The 24,367-nt window shown below is 36.3% G+C and overlaps 1 protein-coding gene across 4 annotated transcripts in view; it reads right to left on the minus strand.

Annotated features, from left to right (window-relative positions):
* The window catches only part of MLF1 (myeloid leukemia factor 1), a 30,926-nt gene that overhangs the window by 4,246 nt on the left and 2,313 nt on the right, over positions 1–24,367 (minus strand). For 2 of the 4 annotated variants that reach the window (XR_011250861.1, XM_069561663.1), the window contains exons 2-6: positions 15,175–15,322; positions 8,427–8,468; positions 4,086–4,169; positions 2,877–3,005; positions 556–715 (exon numbers count right to left, since the gene is read on the minus strand). Coding sequence is in view for 2 of the 4 variants with exons in the window: in XM_069561663.1 (XP_069417764.1) it covers positions 556–715; positions 2,877–3,005; positions 4,086–4,169; positions 8,427–8,468; positions 15,175–15,322 (563 nt within the window). In the remaining 2 variants the exon portion in view is untranslated. The remainder of the gene's footprint in view (positions 1–555; positions 716–2,876; positions 3,006–4,085; positions 4,170–8,426; positions 8,469–15,174; positions 15,323–24,367) is intronic. The other 2 variants (XR_011250862.1, XM_069561672.1) reach the window with 1 other exon arrangement.

Here is a 24,367-nt window from a genome sequence, read left to right on the forward strand (position 1 = left end):
CATAGGTAGCTGTTCACAATTATAGTTGGGAATTAAAATAAGCACAATATAAACTATATAGATGGTAAAATACTGATTTTGAAAAAGAAAAGTATGTGTGTTTATATGTTTATATATACATAAAACTATTAGGAATATATATACTAAAACATTAATACTAGTATTTGGGGTTGGAATTATGAATGATTTTATTTTCTTTCTTTGTACTTTTTTATGCTTTTCAAATATACTTCTTTGATAACCACAAATATATAAAAACTCATTTTTACTAATGACAGCTTTACTAAAAAACAAAAGATTCCATTTTCTAAGTATAAAACAAAAAATAAATGATATTCAACATTAAAAATCACTATGAAAAGATAGATCTACTATGAAACAATGAAACTACAATTTTATTACTATGTTGATAATGTATTGCCTACATATACAATTCATAAACTGCCTGAAAGAATATCACATGAAATGTTTCTATTAAAAAAATTCTAACCAAGTTCTGGTACAGCTGCTATTTTAAGTTTGAGAGGAAGAATGCCATTTTTTCTGATAACTTACATTCATTCATATTGATGAACTCTTGATTGACCTCTTCATCTCCAGTCTTGTTGTTCTTTGACTTTTTAATGACATGAGCTCGGTCATGGAGGTGATGACCAACAGCCATTTTTTCTAGTCCACTATCAGAATCTCTTAATGCTTTCCTGGTTTCCTTTATCTGTGAAAATGAAGAAAATAAAAATTAGTTATTATTCACATAAATAATAACTCCTCAGAACCTACTTACCTATACAGGTAAGAACATAAATCTATTGCTCTAAAAATAATGGGTACATAGTTCCACTACCAACTTGTAGTAAAATTATGGTAATAATTCTCTGATGTTTCCTGACCTGCTTAAAATTAAAATGTCTAGGACAAGCAGAACCAGTATAATTATTTTAAAAAAAGAATACATGTAAGGGCAACTAATTATTCAGCAGTCATGAAATGACTTAAATACTGTTTTCATTTAAGTCACCCATTAGACAGGCAACGCCTTATTTTCTTTACTATAAGTACTAACGAATAAATGGAGAAGTGGCAACTCATACCAAAATCTGTAGGAGTCAACTGTTTCAATCATGTCCAACTCTTTGCGACCCCATGGACTGTAGCCTACCAGGCTCCTCTGTCCATGGGATTTTCCAGGCAATAGTACTGGAGTGGATTGCCATTTTCTTCTCCAGGGGATCTTCCCAACCCAGGGATCAAACCCAGGTCTCCTGCATTGTAGACAGGCGCTTTACTGTCTGAGCCACCAGGGAAGTCCCTACATGATACTAAGTTGGTAATTTCTAGGTAAGGATGAGGACACACACCTCCTCCAGTCCAACTCCTAGCCCTTTTTGCACAAGGAGACAGCTATGAAGATAAATAAGTGAAAAATTATAAACACCTACATATCTATTATTAGAAAAGTAGATTTTAAAACTGTGGTATATTCATATTTTGGACATTACATAGAAGTTAAAGAAACCAGAGCTACACATATCAACTTGAACAAATCTCAGAAGCAATTACTGAGCAAAGTCTAGTTGCAGAGCAAAGTCACATGTGCTCGGAAACCTGTAAAATGATTCACTATATTGTACATGGAGCATACATAAGTAATGAAATCATAAAAGCATGCACAAAAGTGGTAAGTTCCAGGTACAGGCATACCTCAGAGATAGTGCAGGATCCACTCTGGACCTCTGCAATGAAGGAAATAGTGCAATAAAACGTGTCACACGAATTTCTGGTTTTCCAGTGCATATAAAAATAATGTTTATTCTATTCTGTTGTTATTAAGTTTGCAGTAGCATTATGTCTAAAAAAGCAATGTACACACCATAATATAAAAACACTTTATTGCTAAAAATTGCTAACTCTGACCTGATAGCACAGGATTGCCACAAACCTTCAGTATGCAAAAAATGCAACTTATCTGTGAAGTGCAATAAAGCGAAGACCAGTAAAACGAGGTATGCCTGTATAAGAAAATGGTTCTCTTTGGGGAGGAAGAAAGGGAAAAGGGACCAAGGAGGGAGGAGCATACTGGAAATTTTAACTGCATTTTTGCTTAAAAAGAAAACAAAAGACAACTTAAATAGAGAAAAGCATCATGACTTCACTAAACTGGATTAAAGAAATATGGTGTATTTATATTATTCTCTATGTTCTGTCTGTACCCTTGAAATATTTTATAAGTTAAAAAATTCATTTACTTCAAATATAAGCTAACTATAGACATTTATATTTCATGAAACAAAGACTTTAGTGTCTACTTCCCTTGTCAACATGTAAAGGTAATAAACATCAATAGACATTAAAGATAAAAAAAGCGCCTGGGGGCACAAATGGAGGTAGGTGGGAGAGACAAGTGAGTGAAAGCGAAAGTTGCTCAGTCGTGTCCAACTCTTTGCGACCCCATGGACTATATAGTCCATAGACTTCTCCAGGCCAGAATACTGGAGTGGGTAGCCTTTATGTTATGGTGAGTACATTGCTTTTTTAGACATAATGCTATTGCAAACTTAACAACAACAGAACAGAATAAACATTACTTTTGTATGCACTGAAAAACCAGAAATTCGTGTGACCCATTTTATTGCACTGTTCCCTTCACGGCAGAGGTCCGGAATGGATCCTGCATTATCTCCCACACTACCAGTTGGGGAGACCAAGAATGCCTTAAAATAAAAAACTACAGTCAACTTGACTGCTTTTCACACTGCTTTGTGTTTTACTCCCTCTTCTCTTTTCCGCACCAGTACCAGGTCAAATTTTAACAGCCAAAATTTGATATGTGTGATCTATCATTCCACAACTTTATAAAATTCCAAGAAAGTACTTACTCCTCCTGGAGCCCTGCGGGTTTGTGTTGAGGCCTGGAAAACCTTTGGAGGTTCATTTCCTACTTTGGAATAAGTCATCACAGAGGAAGAACTAAATGAATGTCCATTTGGATCCATTGAAAGGTGACCCTGGAGATAAATATAAATTGTATATCCAGTGAGTTCAATCAAATATGAAGAACTAATGTCAGAAGATTCAAATAAGCAACAACACTAGGTGTAAGTTCTAGTAAAGATACTGTATATGATTAGTATGATGTATCCAAATGGTACCCCCATGAAGGCCCTAACTTCCTTCCATTTTAGGTAACAATTCACACTCCTCTTGTAAGGAATAATGAATAACAAGTGATTCACTTAGAATTCCTCAAATCTTTGAGGTCAAAGACTTCAAAGCTTAAGTTTATAGATGTTATGCTTTGATGCATGTGATACTTTTATAGTCAGTGGTTAACTTTTGTGAGCAATTCTGCCAATGTTGAGCCAATTAACCATGTGCCAAGAAGTTTTATACCTTCTGTGGATACCAATGCTACACTTCTAATGTCCAAGATTTGGACATTATGAGATGATCCTTAGATTTCAAACTGGATGACCAAAATAATATGGTTGGTCTTCATAGTGAATCAAGTTATTATTTTGTTTATGATTAATGTTATGAGTAGAAAAGTAAGAATATTAGTAACTAGTTTGTAAGTATTCAGACTATATGACTCTAATCTAGTTTCTAAATATCATTCTTAAAATTCCTATTTTGAGTTATTTTTAAACACTTAATAACTTAGATGCTATAATTTTTAAGTAGACAAGTTATACATAATAAAAAATCTAAATTCATATAAAATGTTCATTTATAATAGTGACCTTCAGCAGAATAAATATTTTTGAGGTTTAATTTTTTATTTTTAAAATTTAAGTAATGCTATTTATCAAACTTGTAGGTTATGCAATCATTCTGATAGGTTGTGACCAGGATTTTTAAAATATGAAATAAAATGGAAAATATCAATAGACACTGTGAATAGCATGATCCTTTTCTCATGAAACTTTCATTTCAGGTGTACAATATAGACAGCACACAAGTAGTGTCATGACATAAGATATATTTTTTAGTTTCTGGGGACTATGGTTAGAAAATGGTTGAAAGCCACTATAATATAGGGCACCAGTAATGGAAAACAACATTCTTATCCATCTTTCAGTACTTACAAAGTTTCTTTGTAATTCCTGCATACTGTTTCTCATATTTAACATCATTCGGTCCATTGCCTGAAAAGGGTTGACATCTGTATGCTACAGGACATTAGGAAGTATGTTATTAACTATAAATACAACACGAAAGAAGCAAATCCACCTTCCCAAAACAGCTGAATTTTTTTTTTTCTTGACTTTTGCTGTGGGATCTCATGCAGTGATCAACCAGACAAAAATAATATAAGGACTATACAATGAAAGCAATTTGTTAAAGAAAAATTTGAAGCATACACACAATCCTAGACAGCCAGCATATAAATGGCTAGGAAGCTGTAACACTATAAACACATGCAAACATACATGTGTATATATCCACATGAATATACATGCAAGAACAGACAAATATACACATACATATCATTCAACTTGCTGAAAACACAATTTGGTTGCTATTTAAATACTGAGTGGTATATTCTGGGCTGGTACAGCTTTAGCACAGACTAGTCTTCAAATTTTTCCTTCTTATTTCTGTATATCCCACCAGGCAAATAAATAAAACCTGAGTGTAAGATAACAGTGTCGTCTCCAGCAGGACCACATGGCTGACAGAAGCTGACTCTGGAGTAGCCAGCCCTCCTTTCCATCAGCGTTAGTGTTAGTTGCTCAGTCATGTTCAACTCTGCAACTCCATGGACTATAGCCCACCAGGCTCCTCCATCCATGGGATTTCCCAGGCAAAAGTACTGGGGTGGGTTGACATTTCCTTCTCCAGGGGATCCTCCCAACCCAGGGGTCAAACCCGGATCTTCCACATTGCAGGTAGACTCTTTATTGAGCCACCAGGGAAGCCTTTCCATCAGAGTTGGTGCCAAGTGACAGAGGTTGAATCATTCCACTAACAGGTCTTGGAATTGTTGCCTATCACTGATTGCTCAATAGGGCATACCCTTGAAGCATGAGGTGTGCTCCTCTCCAAGAACAGTTAAGAATTCCTCTGGAACAGTGGTTTCTTAGCCAAGAGTGATTTTTACCCCAGGGGGACATTTTTCAATAATTACACTCATTTATGTTTGTCACAACTGAGGAGGGTGTATGACTGGCACTCAGTGACAGGGGCAAGCGGTTCTGTTAAATATCCTACAAAGCACAGGAATGTAGCACAGCTCCCACAACAAGTTATTCGGCCCAACATGAAAGTAGCAGCATCAAGGCAGAGAAACACTGCTCTAGAAAAGTCTCCTATTGATTTTAGGTTTTATCACTGGAATAATCACCAGGAATCAACAAGTGAAGCACACATTCTAGTGTGTCAGCCAAAGCATCGTCTACTGTTAGAAGGAGTTTCTGGAGATTCTTTTGCTTTCCTGGAGAATTCTATCGACTGAGGCTACAGTCCATGGGATTGCAAAGAGTTGGACACAACTGAGTGACTAACACGTTCACATATAATAGGAAATAGAAAAATCAAATTCCCCTTTAGAATCTGCACTAACCATTGTGGCATTCCCTTTTGGTTCAGTAACAAAGAATCTGCCTGCAATGCCGGAGATCCAGGTTCGATCCCTGGGTCAGAAAGATCCCCTGGAGAATGGAATGCAACCCACTCCAGTATTCTGGAGAATCCCATGGACAGAAGAGCCTGGTGGGCTATAGTCCATGGTACTGCAAAGAACTGGACGACCAGTACTGCAACTGAGCGACTATTGGAGAAGGAAATGGCAACCCACTCCAGTGTTCTTGCCTGGAGAATCCCAGGGACAGGGGAGCCTTGGTGGGCTGTCGTCTCTGGGGTCGCACAGAGTCGGACACGACTGAAGCGACTTAGCAGCAGAGCGACTGTCACATCACTTCACTTCTAACCATAGTACAGAACAACAAAGACACATTTAGGAAAAATGATACATCTTTCCTTGATAACTCAGCTGACAAAGAATCCACCTGCAATGCAGGAGACCCCGGTTTGATCCCTGGGTTGGGAAGATCCCCTGGAGAAGGGAATGGCTATCCACTCCAGTATTCTGGCCTGGAAAATTCCATGGACTGTATAGTCCACAGGGTCACAACAAGTCGGACACGACTGAGCAACTTTCACACTTAGGATGCAAAGGACAGCAACAGAATTAATCTGCATTTCAGAGATTCAACACAATTCCAGAAATATTGTGAATTGTTTGTCTCAGCGTTACACTGAGAATCAATGCTGTTTAAGAGATAATTCAAGAGAGACTAAAGAGCTAGCCTAAGGAAAGTGAGAGAAAAAAGATCACATGTTTGGGGTATATTTTGTCTCTTCTCAATTCACTGTCAGCCATTAAAAGATGTTTCTGTACTTGTTATGTGGGTGGCCCAACACCTTGACAAAAGGGGGGGGGGTACAAATTAGAGCTGAGATTCCAGTGGGCTTTGGAGGCCTTCAGGAACTTTGTATAGCTGCTCTTCTCTCTGCCTAGAATGTTCTCTCCTGACTCGGTGGTATAGTTTCTTCTCATCATTCAAGTATCACCTCCTTAGAAAGGTTACCTGTCTAATCTTTGCTCCACCTGAACCTGTCCCTGTATCATATGCCCATTTCATCTCCTTCAAAGCACTTAGAAGCACTTTGACTATCTGAGTTGTTTCTTTATTGTCTGTCCTCCCACTCTGTGAAAATAACCTCTGCGAAGGCAGGGCTATCTTCTCTGTCTTACTCATCACCATTTTCCCAGTACTTTAGAAACAACTCCTGGTGCATAGGTGGGCTCAATAAATATTTGCTGAATGAATGAACTAATTATCTGTAGCTCAGTTAAAGCTCATATATCCAACTGCTTACTAGATAAATCAAGTTGAACAGCCCACAGATGCCTCAACTGCAAAACACCCAGACCTGAAATGATCTTTCTGAGCACTCCTGTCCTCATACTGGCATTGCCTTAGTGCTCTGTTCCTTAGCTCAGTAGCATTTTCATCTAATTCCTCAGGCCAGAAAAATAAGCAAAAAACTTTTCTTCCCCTATTCTACTGATCCAACAACCCATGAATGGCCAAGTGCTATCCATTTACTTAACTCTCTCAAAAGAGATTATTTCTCTTTATCACCACAGCTATTACTTGAGTAGAAGCTATCTATCACTCATACTTCTCAGAACACTTTGTCAGCCTCCTCACCTCTCTGCCTCCACTCTGGCCCCTTCTAATACCTGTCTTCCCTGCAGGGACAATGCTTTTTCAAAAAATAAGTATCTGATTCTCCTACTATTTTGACAAAAATTCATCAATTGCTTCTCCTGCTCTTTTGTTAAAGTCCACAGTCCTTATCAGGGCCCAAAGAAGTCCCCTCTGGTACCTCATCATCCTTACCTATACCTATTCTCCAACTCACACCCTAGGGCCAAATAATTCCAAATATCTTTGGGCTCCCTAGACTCCTGGTCTTTACACATGCTGTTTCCTCTGTGTTGATCTCTCTTCTCCCTTCCCAGCTTTTCCTGGCTAATTCCTATTAATCCTTAAGGCTCAAGAAGTCTCCTCTAACTGACCTTCACTCCACCAACCCAAAGGTCTGGGCTACAGGCTTTTTTCTATCTGTGTGCCCAAAGCATGCTGAATTTCCTGATTACTTGACTGATAACTCTGTGCTACAGTTTGTTTGTTTGTTTGTTTTTTCCTTCATCGCTTGTCCCACTAAAAACTCTGATCAGAAGAACAAATGTTATAAGGCAAATTTTAAGGTAAGAAATGGCTAAAGTCTAGCACAAGAGAATTCAAAACACTTTTTCATGAGCGTATAGATGCACACATAGAAAGTGCTCCAAGGTGATGATGCTATTCTCTGCTACTCCCCAGATTGCCTTTAAGTGTGTTAGAAATTAGCAGCACAGAAAAAGAGGACCAAAAGCTCAGAGAAAAACAGGGGTGGGAGAAAAAAGCTGGCTGCAGAGTACTTGGACATGGGAAAGGAAAGCATGACTGAACTGACAACAGAGTCCTAGAGAAAGCAGTCAGTCTGAGCTTTTGTCTATCCTCAATTTGGTGCTTTTTTACTTTTTGAAGAGTCAGCATAAGCAAGTGAAAGTCTCCAACTTTTAAACACAACTCCGAGGATCCCTTTTGTAAATAAAGTGAATTGTCATCAACCAAAATGTACTTTTTCTTTTGGAAAACTGATTTTTTTTTTTAATGTTGATGTGATGTACTCCACAAAACACAGGCCTAAACATTCTAAGACAAAATTAACACACGAAACAAGTTTTCAGTAACAAATGCTAAAAGCTGTTATGAAAGTGAGATGGCATGCCGATTGAGTATGCTTGAGTTAATGAAAAATAAAATATTGTCAGAAAATATTGCTAAAATGGCTTGTCTTATGATACGAACCATACCACCAAAACTGCCAAAAGGTACAAGAGAACTCATTGCCTAGAAAAAAATCCAATTAATTTCGGTATGATATTTATTATACAACAATCTCTGAAAAAGAAAGTAATGCACTACATAATCACATAGTTCAGAGCTAAGCAAATTATGAAACCATTTAATCAAAAAGAGCTAGTATATATATTTAAAGTTATCTGCTTATTATTCATTGTAGAGTCTGACATGAGCCAAGAAGATGAACAAGGAGACCACATATCTTTTAAATAAGACTCCTTATTAAAGAGAAAATAATTGCTATGGACTAAGACAAACATTTTTCAAAGAAAATGCAAATTCACACCAAAAGTAACACATAAGGTATAATGATTAAGATTATATCATCTTCCTTTTGTTCAATGATTCCATATTTTTAAAAAATCATTTACTCTCACCTGAAACTAATTAAAAATCAAAAGTATCTATATTAATAACATTTCAAAAGCTTAGAAGAGATATTGGTCAAAAAAATTTAATGGATACCTCCTAAGAACTAACATGGAATAAGAAATACAGACTTCAGAAAGGATCATGCATATAGGTTTAAAGATATTTAGTCTTTGATAGGAAAAAGAATGTTAAGCATAATAGATGGAATAATAAAAATAAATTTTTAGACACATATATAAATTAAAAACTTTCATTACTTGGAAGTTTCAAATGTTGAAAATAAATTTTGAGTTTCTTGGTAAAAGGTATATATAAAATTATACCATCATTTAGTGATAATTTTCTCCCTGTGTAAGTTATATCAGAAAACTAGAGAAAACTGTTTAAATTTTATAATAAATTAGAACAGTAATCTCCAAAGTGTATTTGTACACCAATAAAATTCCTCATTGTTTCTTTTAACTGAAAGGAAACAGATTCTACATTGACTCTGGCACCATCTCTCAGTCTGTCAGATGGCCATAGGTTATATCTTGAATTATAAACTGCCTAATAAAATAAGCTTACAGATTAAATGATCTAGTTTTAAACAAAACCGACCCCAAGTGGACAACTGGCTTAAAAACATCCCAATAAAGAAATCATGAACTGAAGAAAAGCTAATAGTACAAAGAAATGGCATAGCTGATGCTTTTCCTACTTTTGCAGGAATCTCTATTTTCCCTCATTATAGGGCTGATAAAGATGACAAACGCCAAGAAATGGGTGAAAAATAAAGAAAACGGTTATCAAGTACATATTTGAAATATAAATTTTCATCCACTATCCTTAGAAGCATCAGCTTATGGCTCACTGCTTAAATACTCATTTTAAAATTTATAACTTCACAGAAAGAGAAAAAAAAAAGCTTTGTGTAAACTATTATTAAAAAGTTCAAATAGAACAGCTAGCATGCTCAAAAAGCCTACTCTACTTGGCTGTGCTGTTTTCAAACTAGGCAGCTGATTTGTCCATCTTCTATAGTCAATTTCTAATTTTTATTCCTACTTTCATATGTAATTATAGGACATTGACTTAGAAACTTAGAAAAGTCAAGTTGGGATAGAGGTCTTTTGTTGTTACTGTTGTTTGTTTTCTTTTAACTAATGTATTTAGTTTTTTTTGCTTTTACATAAATCTTTCACACTGATACATAAACATGTCAAATGTATCACACCCCAGGGGAAAAAAGGAGAGCCATATCTCACCAGTATAACTCATTCAGAAGAAAAGAAGAGTTTAGGTTAAAAAGAAGCTGAATGTTCCTTGGAAAACCTACTGTAACCATATGAAATTCCTGTATTAAAAAATTACTACAGCCCTTCAACTGCTCTAGGGCAATGCTCAGCACTCTTGGTTAGCAAAGAGTTTTCATAGCTTGAACAAGGAAAAAAAACTCACTGGTGTTAGCTTTCTAAGATACAATATAATGGAATTGAATATATTATATATACCACTTGATTTTAGATGGGAGAGGTAAGTAAATACTACTTAGCAGTATTTACTATATAAAATACCACGAAACTCAAAGTTTTATGAAATGGTTTGGTCTAAATCTGATACAGTAAAATCACCATTTACTTTCTATTTAATAGGTAGATGAGTACTGCAGTTTCTGTTGGGAAAATGCTGAAAGAGATTATTATTAAATTAAGAAAAAATAAGATGATAGGTTCACCTGTAGCTGATTAGTGTCCTTTAATCAGTGTTGGTTTTTTAAAAAAAGCTAAAAGCTTTGCACCCTTTTTGAATATTATCATACCCTGCATTAAGGTAGCCAAAACCTACACGTGGCTATTTAAAATTAATTTTAAATAATTAGAATTGAAAATTCAGTTCCTCAGTGGCACTAGGCACATTTCAAAGGTTTGATAGTCTTATGTGGCTAACCATACTAGACAGGGTGGATTTAGAACATTTAAATCATCCAGAGCATTCTACTGGATAACGCTACACACAGATTTTAGCTGACACCTCTGGTTCATCATCTTCAGTTCAGTTCAATTGCTCAGTCGTGTCTGACTCTGCAATCCCATGGACTGCAGCATGCCAAGCTTCCCTGTCCATCACCAATTCTTGGAGCTTGCTCAAACTCATGTCCATTGAGCTGGTGATGCCATCCAACCATCTCATCCTCTGTCATCCCCTTCGCCTCCCACCTTCAGTCTTTCCCAGGATCAGGGTCTTTTCCAGTGAGTCAGTTCTTCACATCAAGTAGCCAAAGTATTGGAGTTTCAGTTTCAGCATCAGTCCTTCCAATGAATATTCAGGGTTGATTTCCTTTAGGATTGACTGGTTTGATCTCCTTGCAGTCCAAGGGACCTCAAAAGTCTTTTCCAACACCACAGTTCAAAAGTATCAATTCTTTGATGCTCAGTCCAATTCTCACATCCATACATGATTACTGGAAAAACCACAGATTTGACTAGACAGGCTTTGGCTGGCAAAGTAATGTCTCTGCTTTTTAATATGCTGTCTAGGTTGGTCATAGCTTTTCTTCCAAGGAGCAAGCGTCTTTCAATTTCATGACTGCAGTGATTTTGAAGCCCAGAAAAACAACGTCTCTCACTGTTTCCATTGTTTTCCCTATCTATTTGCCATGAAGTGATGGGACTGGATGCCATGATCTTAGTTTTCTGAATGTTGAGTTTTAAGCCAACTTTTTCACTCTCCTCTTTCACTTTTATCAAGAGGCTCTTTAGTTCTTCACTTTCTGCCATAAGGGCAGTGTCATCTGAGTATCGGAGGTTATTGATATTTCTTGATCCCAGCTTATGCTTCATCCAGCCCGGCATTTTGCATGATGTACTCTGCATATGAGTTAAATAAGCAGGGTGACAATATACAACCTTGACTTACTCCTTTCCCTATATGGAACCAGTCTGTTGTTCCATGTCTGGTTTTAACTGTTGCTTCTTGACCTGCATACAGGTTTTGCAGGAGGCAGGTAAGGTGGTCTGGTATTCCCATCCCTTTATATTTTGCACAGTTTGTTGTGATCCACTAAGTCAAAGGTTTTGGTGTAGTCAATAAAGCAAAAATAGATGTTTTTTCTGGAACTTGCTTGCTTTTTCAATGATCCAAGGGATGTTGGAAATTTGATCTCTGGTTCCTCTGCCTTTTCTAAATCCAGCTTGAACATCTGGAAGTTCTCGGTTCACACACTGTTGAAGCCTGGCTTTGAGAATTTTGAGCACTATTTGCTAGCGGGTGAGATGAGTACAGTTGTGCGGTTTGAACATTCTTTGGCATTGCCTTTCTTTGGGATTCGAGTGAAAACTGACCTTTTCCAGTCCAGTAGCCACTGCCGAGTTTTCCAAATTTGCTGGAATACTGAGTGCAGCACTTTCACAGCATCATCTTTTAGGATTTGAAATAGCTCAATCGGAATTCCATCACCTCCCCTAGCTTTGTTCGTAGTGATGCTCTAAGGCCCACTTGACTTCACACTCCAGGATGTTTGGCTCTAGGTGACTGATCATACCATTGGAATTATCTGGGTCATGAAGATCTTTCTTGTACAGTTCTTCTGTGTATTCTTGCCACCTCTTCTTAATATCTTTTGCTTCTGTTAGGTCCGTACCATTTCTGTCCTTTATTGAGCCCATCTTTGCATGAAATGTTCCCTTGGTATCTCTGATTTTCTTGACGACATCTCTAGTCTCCCATTCTATTGTTTTCCTCTATTTCTTTGCATTGATCACTGAGGAAGGCTTTCTTATCTCTCCTTGCTATTCTTTGGAATTCTGCATTCCAATGGGTACATCTTTCCTTTTCTCCTTTGCTTTTCGCTTCTCTTCTTTTCTCAGCTATTTGTAAGGCCTCCTCAGACAACCATTTTGTCTTTTTGCATTTCTTTTTCTTGGGGATGGTCTTGATCACTGCCTCCTGTACAATGTCATAAACCTCTGTCCATAGTTCCTCAGGCACTCTATTAAATCTAATCCGTTGTATCTATTTGTCACTTGCACTGTATAATTGCAAGGGATTTGATTAATAATAAGGGAGATGATTTCATCATCTTAGACAAAAGTTAATTTATGCCACTAGAAACTGGACTTGGTAGCAATTATTTTAGTTTTTCATTCAAATATTGATTGGTCTTGGCCTTCTTTTGTATTCAGAATTGTTTTCTTACTTGACTTTCCTTATTTAATCCTCACATTTATGCAACCATATTAGTTCAGCTATGTGGGCTTTTTAGTTCCCCAAAACTTGATTTCAAGCCTCACTGGCAAGACAAACATGCTGCTGCTGCTGCTGCTAAGTCGCTTCAGTCATGTCCGACTCTGTGTGACCCCACAGACGGCTGCCCACCAGGCTCCTCCATCCCTGGGATTCTCCAGGCAAGAACACTGGAGTGGGTTGCCACTTCCTTCTCCAATGCATGAAAGTGAAAAGTGAAAGTGAAGTCGCTCAGTCTCATCTGACTCTTAGTGACCCCATGGACTGTAGCCTACCAGGCTCCTCCGTCCATGGGATTTTCCAGGCAACAGTACTGGAGTGGGTTGTCATTGCCTTCTCCGGCAAGACAAATATGAGGCAAGCTAAAATACAAATTGTTCTAAATTATGAATCAGATAAATGACAGTTTCAAATAAATTTATCTTTCTATTGGTTATATATTTCTTATTCCAGCACATTAAACACTCAGATGTTTTAAGCACAGGTACTGAGGAAAAAAACATTTCTTCTTCTAATGGATAACCAGAAGAGTTACAGCCTAGGCATCCTCACTAAGAACTTTACAGCGAATTATAAACAGATCTCCTTTCTGTGTTACAAGGGAATAAAATCGTCACCTCCTACTTTTTGCATAAATGCTACCAGCAGCTCATTTTTGCATGCAAATAGTACAAAGCACTATGTACAGCTCTACTCCCTCTTTGCTATGTTTATAACAAATATATAAAATACTTCAATGCTCATGTGAAAGATAAAATTTCAGAATGTCATATTTGATATTTCTGCTCAAATCTTTGACAGTTTTTTCCTTTGGGCTTAATTTTAGACTTTTATGGAAATTTATAGCCCTAAAAGTAAAAAATAACATAATGACCACATTAATAAATTTAAAAATAATTGGAATGAAATTAATATATATAGATATTGGAATAATGTGTATGTGAGAAAGAATGTGAAGATTACTTTCATTTAAATGGCAAATGTAATTTTATCCATCAAACTTCTTAGGAGTATCTGAAACATTTTGCTCTATTTAACAACAAGATTATTGCAAATAAAAAATATGAAAGTATTTCTTTGGAAGGTCCTGGAAGTTTCCCAATTGACCAATTGAAAATGCTTATTGAGAGTAGCATGTGGACATATACATTACCACACGTGAAATAGATAGCCAGTGGGGATTTGCTGTATGACTCAGGGAACTCAATCTGGGGCTCTGTGACAACCTAGAGGGGGAGGAATGGGGTGGGAAGCGGGAGACAGTGCCACGAGGGAGGGGACAACATATGTAAACCTATGGCTGATTCATGCTGATGTTGGCAGAGACCAGCACAATATTATAAGGCAATCATCCTTCAATTAAAAAGAAATACGCTAAAAAATGATTACTGAGGTCCAAAGCTCTACATTTGAACTGTAGAGATTTATGTTTTAGAAACTCCTGCAGATTTGTTGTTCTAGAACTGCCATTCTTGAGGCTGAAAAAGCAACACAAATAAGCAGAAAACAGCTAAGGTATATAAATATCCTGAGTTTTTTGTTGTTTGTTTGTAACCTTTTAGTTTTGCTCTCAGACAAGACTTCTGAACATATGCTGTAGTTCTACAAGGCTTCTGAATAACTTTTAAATTAACTTTTAAAAGTTAATCTAAATTTTGAGGGTCCAAGGTAGCCAAGGAGTAGGTTGAGTTTTCCTGGTCCAGTAGATAAAAAGCACTGTACTACAGTTTTGGATGCTATTTTAAACCGAGAAGAAAAAGTGTTGTATGCAAGGATATTTCCATGCCTGTCCTAATTTAAGACATGGGAGTAAATGATAAGGTGAGAAAAACCTTATTATGGTTTTTCTTCCTTACATAGTTCACATGGAAAAGAATGTCTGAAGTTTGGCTTATAATATATAACCCTATGGTGCTAAAAGTTTTGGTATCACAGTGCAATTCTATACAGTTAACACTTCATTGTCAAAGAATTCTCCTTTTCAACAGGTCCTTCCCTGTGTATAATGGTTATTTCTATAACATTAATCCTATCCTATCATCAGAGATAAATTCTTCTGTAATACTTTTCTTCACTATCATTAAAATAAATAACTTACAGTCAAGGAATTTTCTTCATCCTCATGTCCCATACGGTTACGAGCTCTTCCTCTCCTATCAGAGATGCTGAGCATGTCTCTTCCAAAAGGTTCAGAAAAACTTCTCATCATCTGTCGCATACTTTCTCGGTGTGCGATAAAAGAATCACTATTAAAAATACATGCAATCATGTAAGTATAAATGTTGGAATTTAAATAATAAGTAGGCAGCTTAATACTACAAAGAATGATTTGGGGCTAATATGCTTGTTAAAGAGACAAAAGCAGTTAAAAAAACACATTTTTGAAAATGCAAAGCACTTTGATATTTTATAAAGTAAGGTCATAATTGCTGGATATTGGATGTTATTACATCTTAAAATGAACGTTTTCTCACTTTTAAAAGTCTTATAGTGCCTGTGTAAATATGGAAAATTGAAATGGGGGAAAACTTCTACAATTAAATCCAATGTAAATGTTCAGTTCAGACTGTATAAATGTGTTTTTGTCCCATATGGTAATAAAGCTTATTTCTTGGCAACTCTCACTAAAATGCAAAATAAAGTACACCAATATATTTCTGTGTGGAGAAGGAAATGGCAATCCATTCCAGTATTCTTGCTGGAAAATCCCATGGACAGAGGAGCCTGGTGGGCTCCAGTCCATGGCGTTGCAAAAAGTCAGACACAACTGAGTACTAATTTATCTTTGTGAAAACCCAAAAGCTTGTCAGATTTTGGTATTCTTGGTAAGATGTTACTAAGTTTTGTTTCAATAAATACATTTCCTGTTTTTAGTAAAGTATCAGTTTTAATCATATGCTAAGACAGAACTTGACTCCAAAAATATTGTGTAGTTCTGAAGTCTTATTGCCTTAATTCAACTTGAACATAATTTCTTAAAATTGAATGTAGAAATTTGTTATGTAGAATGTTCCTAATGATTATATAGATTTTACTATAATGGTGTTGAGTGTTTTTAACTCGTCTAAAGGATTTTCAGCAATTATAATCTAGTATTTTATTCAGAAAGAGCACAATTTCCCGGGTACATACGATTATATTACAAAATATTAAAGTAAAAAATAAAAAGAACTGATCTTCCTTATAGCCATGCCTATGTTCTTCTGCTCATTCTCCCACGAATGCTTATGTCACTAGGATTTTTGCAGGAAGAGAAGGAGGGTGTTATCCTGTTGCCTAGCATTTCTCTAGGGTGATCATAATTTATACCCCCCACAACAATTTCTTTTTGGACATTTCAGTGGCTTCATACCATTCACCGTAATCACAACAAAAGTCATGAAGGTGCACTTTGTGCATCTGCTTTTCCTTTATGTCCTCAGAAACTTCTTTTAGAAGTTGGTCTTTAGCTCCACTTTCTGTATGTTGGTGTGTTTTAGCAGATTAAAAACTTTAAAGATTTCTCTTAGAGAGATATTGATGGAATGTTCAAATAAAATCTTTGTTTATAGAAAAACTAAATAAAATGAGTATTAACAAATAAATCTAACAGGAAGGATGTTTATGAGAGTGTTTGCTGACTGTTTTGTTCTTCAGATCTGTTTATTCCTGTGCAGTATCAACTGTTCTAAAGGAAGCTGGTTAAGTAGAAAAAGAAATATATTTACAGATGATAAATGGCAGCTCCTTTGTATACCTGACCAACACAATAACTTCAACCACCCTGCAGCAGGACCAGTGCTAGTCTGGATGAGAGATCCATGTACTAAACAACTGTAACAAGTCAGTACTCTTACTTCTTCATTTGTTCTCTTGCTGTCCGTCTCTTGTCCTTTCTATACTCATCCACTTGGGGACATTTCCCTACCTTTCAGCCTCCCTCCGGCTGACAAATTTCACACAAAGTCATAAAAGGAAAGTGCTCTCCAGTGTGTGCAGGCCGAGTATGCTCTTAGTGCACCAGAACACAAAAATTTCAGCAGGAGTCCAAAAATTAAACTACTCTTAGCAAAATTAGTAACCCAATCTCTGAGAATGAAGAATTTCTTTAGCTGAATGTTCAGTATTTAAGTACAGAAATACACTTGCCCTAAATTCACTTAAGAAATATAATAAAATGAAGACACTAGAGCATTTAGGTTTATTTAGAGATTATTCATATTTCATTCTTTCTAGCTAAAAGCAGACTAATATATTTAGGAAACTCAAGTAAAAATATTACATATACAATGCAGACAAATGCCATAAATAAGATCATCCTCCCGTGAATTCTTGTAGGATAAAGTTTTGTATCTGTCTTACTGATAGGAGTGATGGGCATGGGAAATGTAACAGATTACTGTTCTTAGATTTGCCACCTATTAAAAAGTCTGATAATCACTATTTCAGCAGAATTATAGGCAACTAGCACTATGAGGAAGTTGTGATAATTTAAAATTTAGATAGACCAATGGCACCCAGTGAAACTAGTGGGCAGAAAGAGAGTTGCTTTATGCTTTCCCAAATAAAGACCTGAAGTCCAGAAGTTAGTTTACAATTAAGGAATCAGAAATTGGTGTATGTTATCTTCCCAGTTTTTACTTAAAGGTACAGAGTTTCAAGTAGTTCTGAGACCAATAAGTGAGCTGTCTAAGAAATAATTCCTAGTTTTTATCTCAAAACAAGACTATTCTGAAGTGTTTCATATCCAGATGATATTCAATGCCAGGTGATAGCAAGAAACTGGAATTAGTGTTAATCTTGTTAGATGTAAATGTGGGTTTGTGGTGATGAAAGACAATATTTTTCAGAGATGTATTTGGAAATACATGTGAGTGAAATACAAGAAATCTGGAATTTGTTTTAAAACACTTTAAAGACAGCAGCAGCAATAGAGATGGGTAAAGCAGGTGTATATTTTGAAATTCTGATTAAGGGGTACACCCAGTACTATACTCTTACACTTTTGTAATATACATTCAAAGTGTATTATGATAAATATCTTTAAAGAATAAAAAAGAAATAGAACTATGTAGAATTAAACAATTTTTTACTACTTGATGTTTCAAAATGGATGATTCAAAAGAGTCTCCTTTTGCTGAGATCTCTATACTCACTGGACACTCAGAGTTTAGGATATGGGTACAAGTATGGGGATTAAACTATTCATTCTTATTAAAATGCAGATACTTAAAAAAAGATTCAGCGTTCTCTTTAGATACGTGGATGAGATTCAACTTCAACAAGGAAAGATAATTCAGGGAATACTAGTTTTGATCAGTAAATAGATGAGAATTAAACAGCTATTACTTTTCTATAGAAACATAACATTTAATAAGATTTATTTTTCTAATAGGGCTAAAAATTCAGCACTAAATGTGGTTCATTAAAAATGTTATCCAAGTCTCTCTTTATTCAAAAAGGAGTAGGTGTATTTGTACATAGAACAAATGTCAAAAAAAAATCTTTTTCTTTTTATTGACACAAACAAAAGGCTGCTTTAAAAAATGGGTTCACAGTCTGGCTTTTGCACCTGTTTGAACTGTTCAGGAAGAAATCTGGCTGGATCCTGAAGTGAGTTCAACTTATGTCCACCCAAAACAGCAATTGCTTAGAAATAAGACTTTTAAGATTTCTTCTGTTCAAGCTTGAATTTTTTTAACAAAGGGTAAATCTCTAATGGTAGCAAGAAGTTGTTTTAAAACTTTAAAAATTAACTTAGTATAGTTTTCTTTCTCAAGTAAGAAGAGTTTTTATATTTTTTTACTTATTCATATTGTTCTCTTGAAAATTAATGTTTCATTCTTCTAGGAAAATATACTGGAAATATGACACTTTGCAAAGCTATTACTAGAAACAGATCACATCATGTATATAAACTAAATTAATAATTTGAAATATGATTAAATATTTATATGAAAAATATTCTTTCTATACCTGTTAAGTTAGTGAAGTGTGAAAGTTGCTCAGTCATGTCCAATTCTTTGCAATCCCATGGACTAATACAGTCCGTGGAATTCTCCAGGCCAGAATACTGTTTGGGTAGCCATTCCCTTCGCTAGGGGATCTTCCCAACCCACCAGGAATCAAACTTGGTCTCCCGCATTGCAGGTAGATTCTTTATCAGCTAAGCCACCAGGGAAGCCCTTGCATATTTACAGGATGCAATGTTTTCCAGACACTAAATTCAAGCTTCAAAGAATATCTAAAGACTAGGAAAATGCTTATGGTATATAGTAAGGAAAATAGTTCATTTATAACCATAAAATTTGGTCTAATTTTGGAGAAAAAAATCCATATATGGAAAATAGAAGCAAAATAATGATAGTAACCAAAATCTAAAAGACGCTTAAATGACGTTTGCTCCTTGGAAGAAAAGTTATGACCAACCTAGATAGCATATTAAAAAGCAGAGACATTACTTTGCCAACAAAGGTCCATCTAGTCAAGGCTACGGTTTTTCCAGTGGTCATGTATGGAGGTGAGAGTTGGACTATAAAGAAAGCTGAGCACTGAAGAATTGATGCTTTTGAATTGTGGTGTTGGAGACTTTTGAGGTCCCTTGGACTACAAGGAGATCCAACCAGTCCATCCTAAGGAAATCAGTCCTGAATATTCATTGGAAGGACTCATGCTGAAGCTTAAACTCCAATACTTTGGCCACCTGTTGAGAAGAACTGACTCATTTGAAAAGACCCTGATGCTGGGATTGATTGAAGGCGGGAGGAGAAGGGGATGACAGAGGATGAGATGGCTGGATGGCATCACCAACTCAATGGACATGAGTGAGTAAACTCCGGGAGTTGGTGATGGACAGGGAGGCCTGGTGTGCTGTAGTCCACAGGGTTGCAAAGAGTCGGACATGACTGAGAGACTGAACTGACTGACTGACTGAACCAAAATCTTGGATTGTGTGATTCCCTTAACCAAATTTTCAGTATTCAGATTTTCCATGAGAATGCATTTTCATTTAAATTAGGAAAAATTTACTTATACTACTATGATGACTATATGACCTCTTTCAGGATTGCTGACACAAACCACAGTCAAACAGAATGAAATCTGGCACCAAACATGTTTTTTACTCCACATTATTCACCTATCAGAAGCAGGAAAAATGTTGCCCCCCAAAAAAAACATTTTAACTCCTGGATTGATTCTGGGTCTCTTGGGATAATCTCAACATAAGTTTTTTTTTTTAAAGGACTGGTAATATTTTGCTTCAGAGTAAGTTCCTGTTTTTAAGATGCTCTCAAATATATGTTATATATATGTGTATATATATGTAAGACTCAAGTATAATTATATATATTTTGCCAGTTATAGTTTTATTGCCTTGTACAAAATATAGATATTTGTGCTTCTAAGTAAAAAAGCATCCCATATCCTTTATAAGACTCTCAGATAATTGACATGGCAGTCCCATTCATCAAGGGAAATTCCTTCTCTCTACTATACCTAGTAGTGGCATAAGCAGATTTGTATGGCTCTCAGATCATAAAGAAACATTCCCTAGTTTCAATAAGGTGGGCAGGTCCATAAAGAAAATACATCAAGTGATTTATGTTTAGACACTATAAATAATGCATACAACACACAAGGGATTCTCTGGTGGCTCAGACGGTAAAGAGTCTGTCTGCAATGTGGGAGACCAAAGTTCGATCCCTGGGTCAGGAAGATCCCTTGGAGAAGGAAATGGAAACCCACTCCAGTATTCTTGCCTGGAAAATCCCAAGAACAGAGGAGCCTGGTGGGCTATAGTCCATAGGTCCCAAAGAATCGGACATGACTGAGTGACTTCACGTTCACTTTCTTTCACAACACTCTTAAGAGAATCTTTCAGGGCATGGGCCATGGTTTCTAAAAATTTATAATAAAGTTTATAGCACTGGGCATATAGTAGAAACCTAAGAAATACTTGAAGAATAAATGACATTTTCCTAGGTGTCCCAGGTGGCGCTAGTGGTAAAGAACCCGCCTGCCAATGCAGGAGACGTGAGAGATGCGGGTTTGATCCCTTGGTCGGGAAGATCCCCTGGAGGAAGGCATGGCAACCTACTCCAGTATTCTTGCCCGGAGAATCCCATGGACAGAGGAGCCTGGAGGGCTACAGTCCTTAGGGTCGCAAAGAGTTGGACAAGACTGAAGCAACTTGGTATGCAGGCAATTTCATTTGCCTACTGTTTAGAAGTACAGTTTAAAATGGTGGTGTGGTAGAAGGCTTTGATATTATAAGAGCTGCAGGAATGACTATGGCTCTGTCCCATCCTGTAAGCACTCTTCTGCTTTTGTGTGAATGTTTACAAAATTCATTGATAGAACTAAGCTTTATGATATAGTCAGTCAGTACCAAATGGCACTGACTAGCGCCAGCGACTACGTTATAATTGTATTGTGTTCCTTGGCTCCTAACTCAAGGTTTGCACCTAAGGAACCAAGAAATACCCCAAATGAACAGTTTAGCTTATCCAATAAGATGACTTTGTTTTGTTTCCTGCCGTGGCAATATTCTCAATTAAGAAAATATCAGTCTTGCATGTGTAATACATTCACTTTCAACTCAGTAAGTAGCTAAAAGTAGTGTCCTCTGACTACCTCCAAAGTGCAAAATAAATAAATTTAAAATATTAAAAATAGAGATTATAGGTACATATTTTTTAGCCCCTGATGAGAGAAAGGAGATTGAGTAATAGTCTGTGAAAATATGCAGGGCGTCTTTAAAGACTGGCCATCACAATATCGTGCCCACAAGAAGAGTCTGGGTGGCTTAAGGAATGCTAACAATTTATAATGAAGAATAAGGCTGGTTTTCCAACCTATTTCTGAGCCTTTCATGTCTAATAGCTGATAAGTGGTAACATAGCTATTCTTTGTAAATGTCCATGATCAGAATTTCATTTCTGTAGCTCAGAAGGTTCAAAGATCATGTTTCTGTACAAAGCAGCAGAAACTTCTAGACTGGATTAGATATATGTAAACTTTGACATTTAATAATCAATGTTTCTTAGGGCATAGAAGAGGGGTCAAGACCATTTTATTCTCAAATTTAATTTTCCTGTCAGTACATACATGTTTCTATTCTTCAGCAAATGCAAATGGGAGAAGTAGTATTCTTGAGAGAAAACTATCTCAACTCTTTTTAAAAAGTCCACAGAGAAAACCACAGTGGAGAGCTAGAAAATAAATTGTGCTCCATGTTCCCTTGTAAAATCCATAAATAAATACATGTATCTACATTTAATAAAAGGTAAAGATAAGATGATTTTAAAAAAAACCAACTCTGCATGCCAGGAAGTGCTAGCTTTTAACATTTGTGTTTTTAACCAAATTACAAGTATTATTTATTTGAAAAGGTGTATGAGAATATATACTGTGAGACAATATATACTGTGAAACAACTTCAGCTCTGAAACATATAAGGAAACCCCCAAAGTCACAAGCATACAATAAAACACTAAACTTTATCGCTTTTAAAATTTCTCTTTAATTTTCTCATGAAATGTTTAACGTGCTGTTATAGAAAGGTAACCATTAAAAACAAATATATTTGGATTCAAAACTAGATTTTGTCAAAGCTCTAAAGTATTTGACAATTTGATACCATATTTTACTAGCCTCAATTTATTTAAAAATTCTAATTTTATATCCAAGAAGTATATTCTGTCTGCCCACTTTTGATTAATTAGTAAATTTGGAGAGTGTGCTTATGATTGATGCCCCTGATTCCAATTAATGAATTATTTAGAAAATGGCAGTGTTTAAATTGGGTTTCTCGGTGGCTCAGTGGTAAAAGAGTCCGCCACAATGAAGGAAACATGTGTTGGATTCCTGGGTCAGGAAGGTCCGCTGGAGAAGAAAATGACAACCCACTCCAGGATTCTTGCCTGGAAATCCCATGGATAGTGTTTAAATTAGATAGTGCCAACATCAACAATGGCATCTATTGAATGCGAATACAGATCATCCTCCACTTATGATGGGGTTGCGTGTGTACGAAGTCACTTTAGTCACGTCTGACTCTTTGTGATCCCGTGGAGTGTAGCCGTCCAGGCTCCTCTGTCCATGGGATTCTCCAGGCAAGACTACTAGAGTGGGTTGCCATGTCCTTCTCCAGGGAATCTTTCCAACCCAGGGATCCAACCCTCCTCTCATGTCTCCTGTGTGGGCAGGTAGTTTCTTACCACTAGCGCCACCTGGGAAGCCGTAATAGGGTTACATCCTCATAAACCCATCAGAAGTGGAAAATAACCCTGTAGAAAAGGCATTTAACATACCTGAGCTGTGAAACATCATAGCTTAGTCTAGTGTACCTTAAACCTTAAATGTGCTCAGAACACTTATTTTAGCCTGCAACTGGGCAAAACTATCTAACACAAAACCTATTTTGTAATAAAGTATTGAATTCCTCATGTAATTTATTAAATACTGTACTAAAAGTGAAAAACCGAATGTCTGTAAGCATACGGGTTGTTCACTCTCATGATCTCGTGGCAGAGCTGAGGCTTGCTACCCCTGAGGACGGAGCTGAGGCTTGCTACCCCTGCTATTGCGCACCTTGTGAAAGTATCGTATCCCATGTCACTAGCCAGGGAAAAGATTAACATTCAAAATTGAAAGTATGGTTTCTATTTAATGTGTATTTTTTTTTACACCACGTCAAGTTGAAAAATGTTAAGTGGAACCACTGTAAACTGGGGACCAAATGCAATCACTTTCAGCAATCCAACAATCAACTATACCATACTAACTACAAGACAGAGAGTAAAAGACACTAGATTGTCATTAAACAGTATCTCTTGAACATTTTCTACATGTCAGATGTTAAAGTAGCCACCAGGCAACCCAATGACCAGACACATAATGTGGGCAATAAGGATAATATTCATATAAAAGATACAAGGCATGGAACCCCCTCTGTGTTCCTTAAGGTCAGTGCATGATTTAATAATGACTTTATCAATTCCTTATGCTTGACATATTAAGTAATGGATACTCATTCTGTTTGGGGTTCGGATAAAAGGGGTGAGTCAAATGAAATAAATATTTGAAATCTACTTGAAAATAAATAAAACTTACTTTTTTACTTGAAATAAATATAAACTCACATTCTCCTTCTTATCTCCTCTAATTATTTTTACTCTCTATATTGCCAATTGTGGAGCAAAGAAATAAGTCAGTTTTATAAAGTTAATTTTATCCCAAATCTTTATGATATGGCTGCCTGGATTTGAAGACGGCCAGAGAGAATGATGACTGAAAAACCTACTGCCATG

The sequence above is a fragment of the Ovis canadensis genome, chromosome 1 (assembly GCF_042477335.2).
Source record: "Ovis canadensis isolate MfBH-ARS-UI-01 breed Bighorn chromosome 1, ARS-UI_OviCan_v2, whole genome shotgun sequence".
NCBI classification, from domain to species: domain Eukaryota; kingdom Metazoa; phylum Chordata; class Mammalia; order Artiodactyla; family Bovidae; genus Ovis; species Ovis canadensis.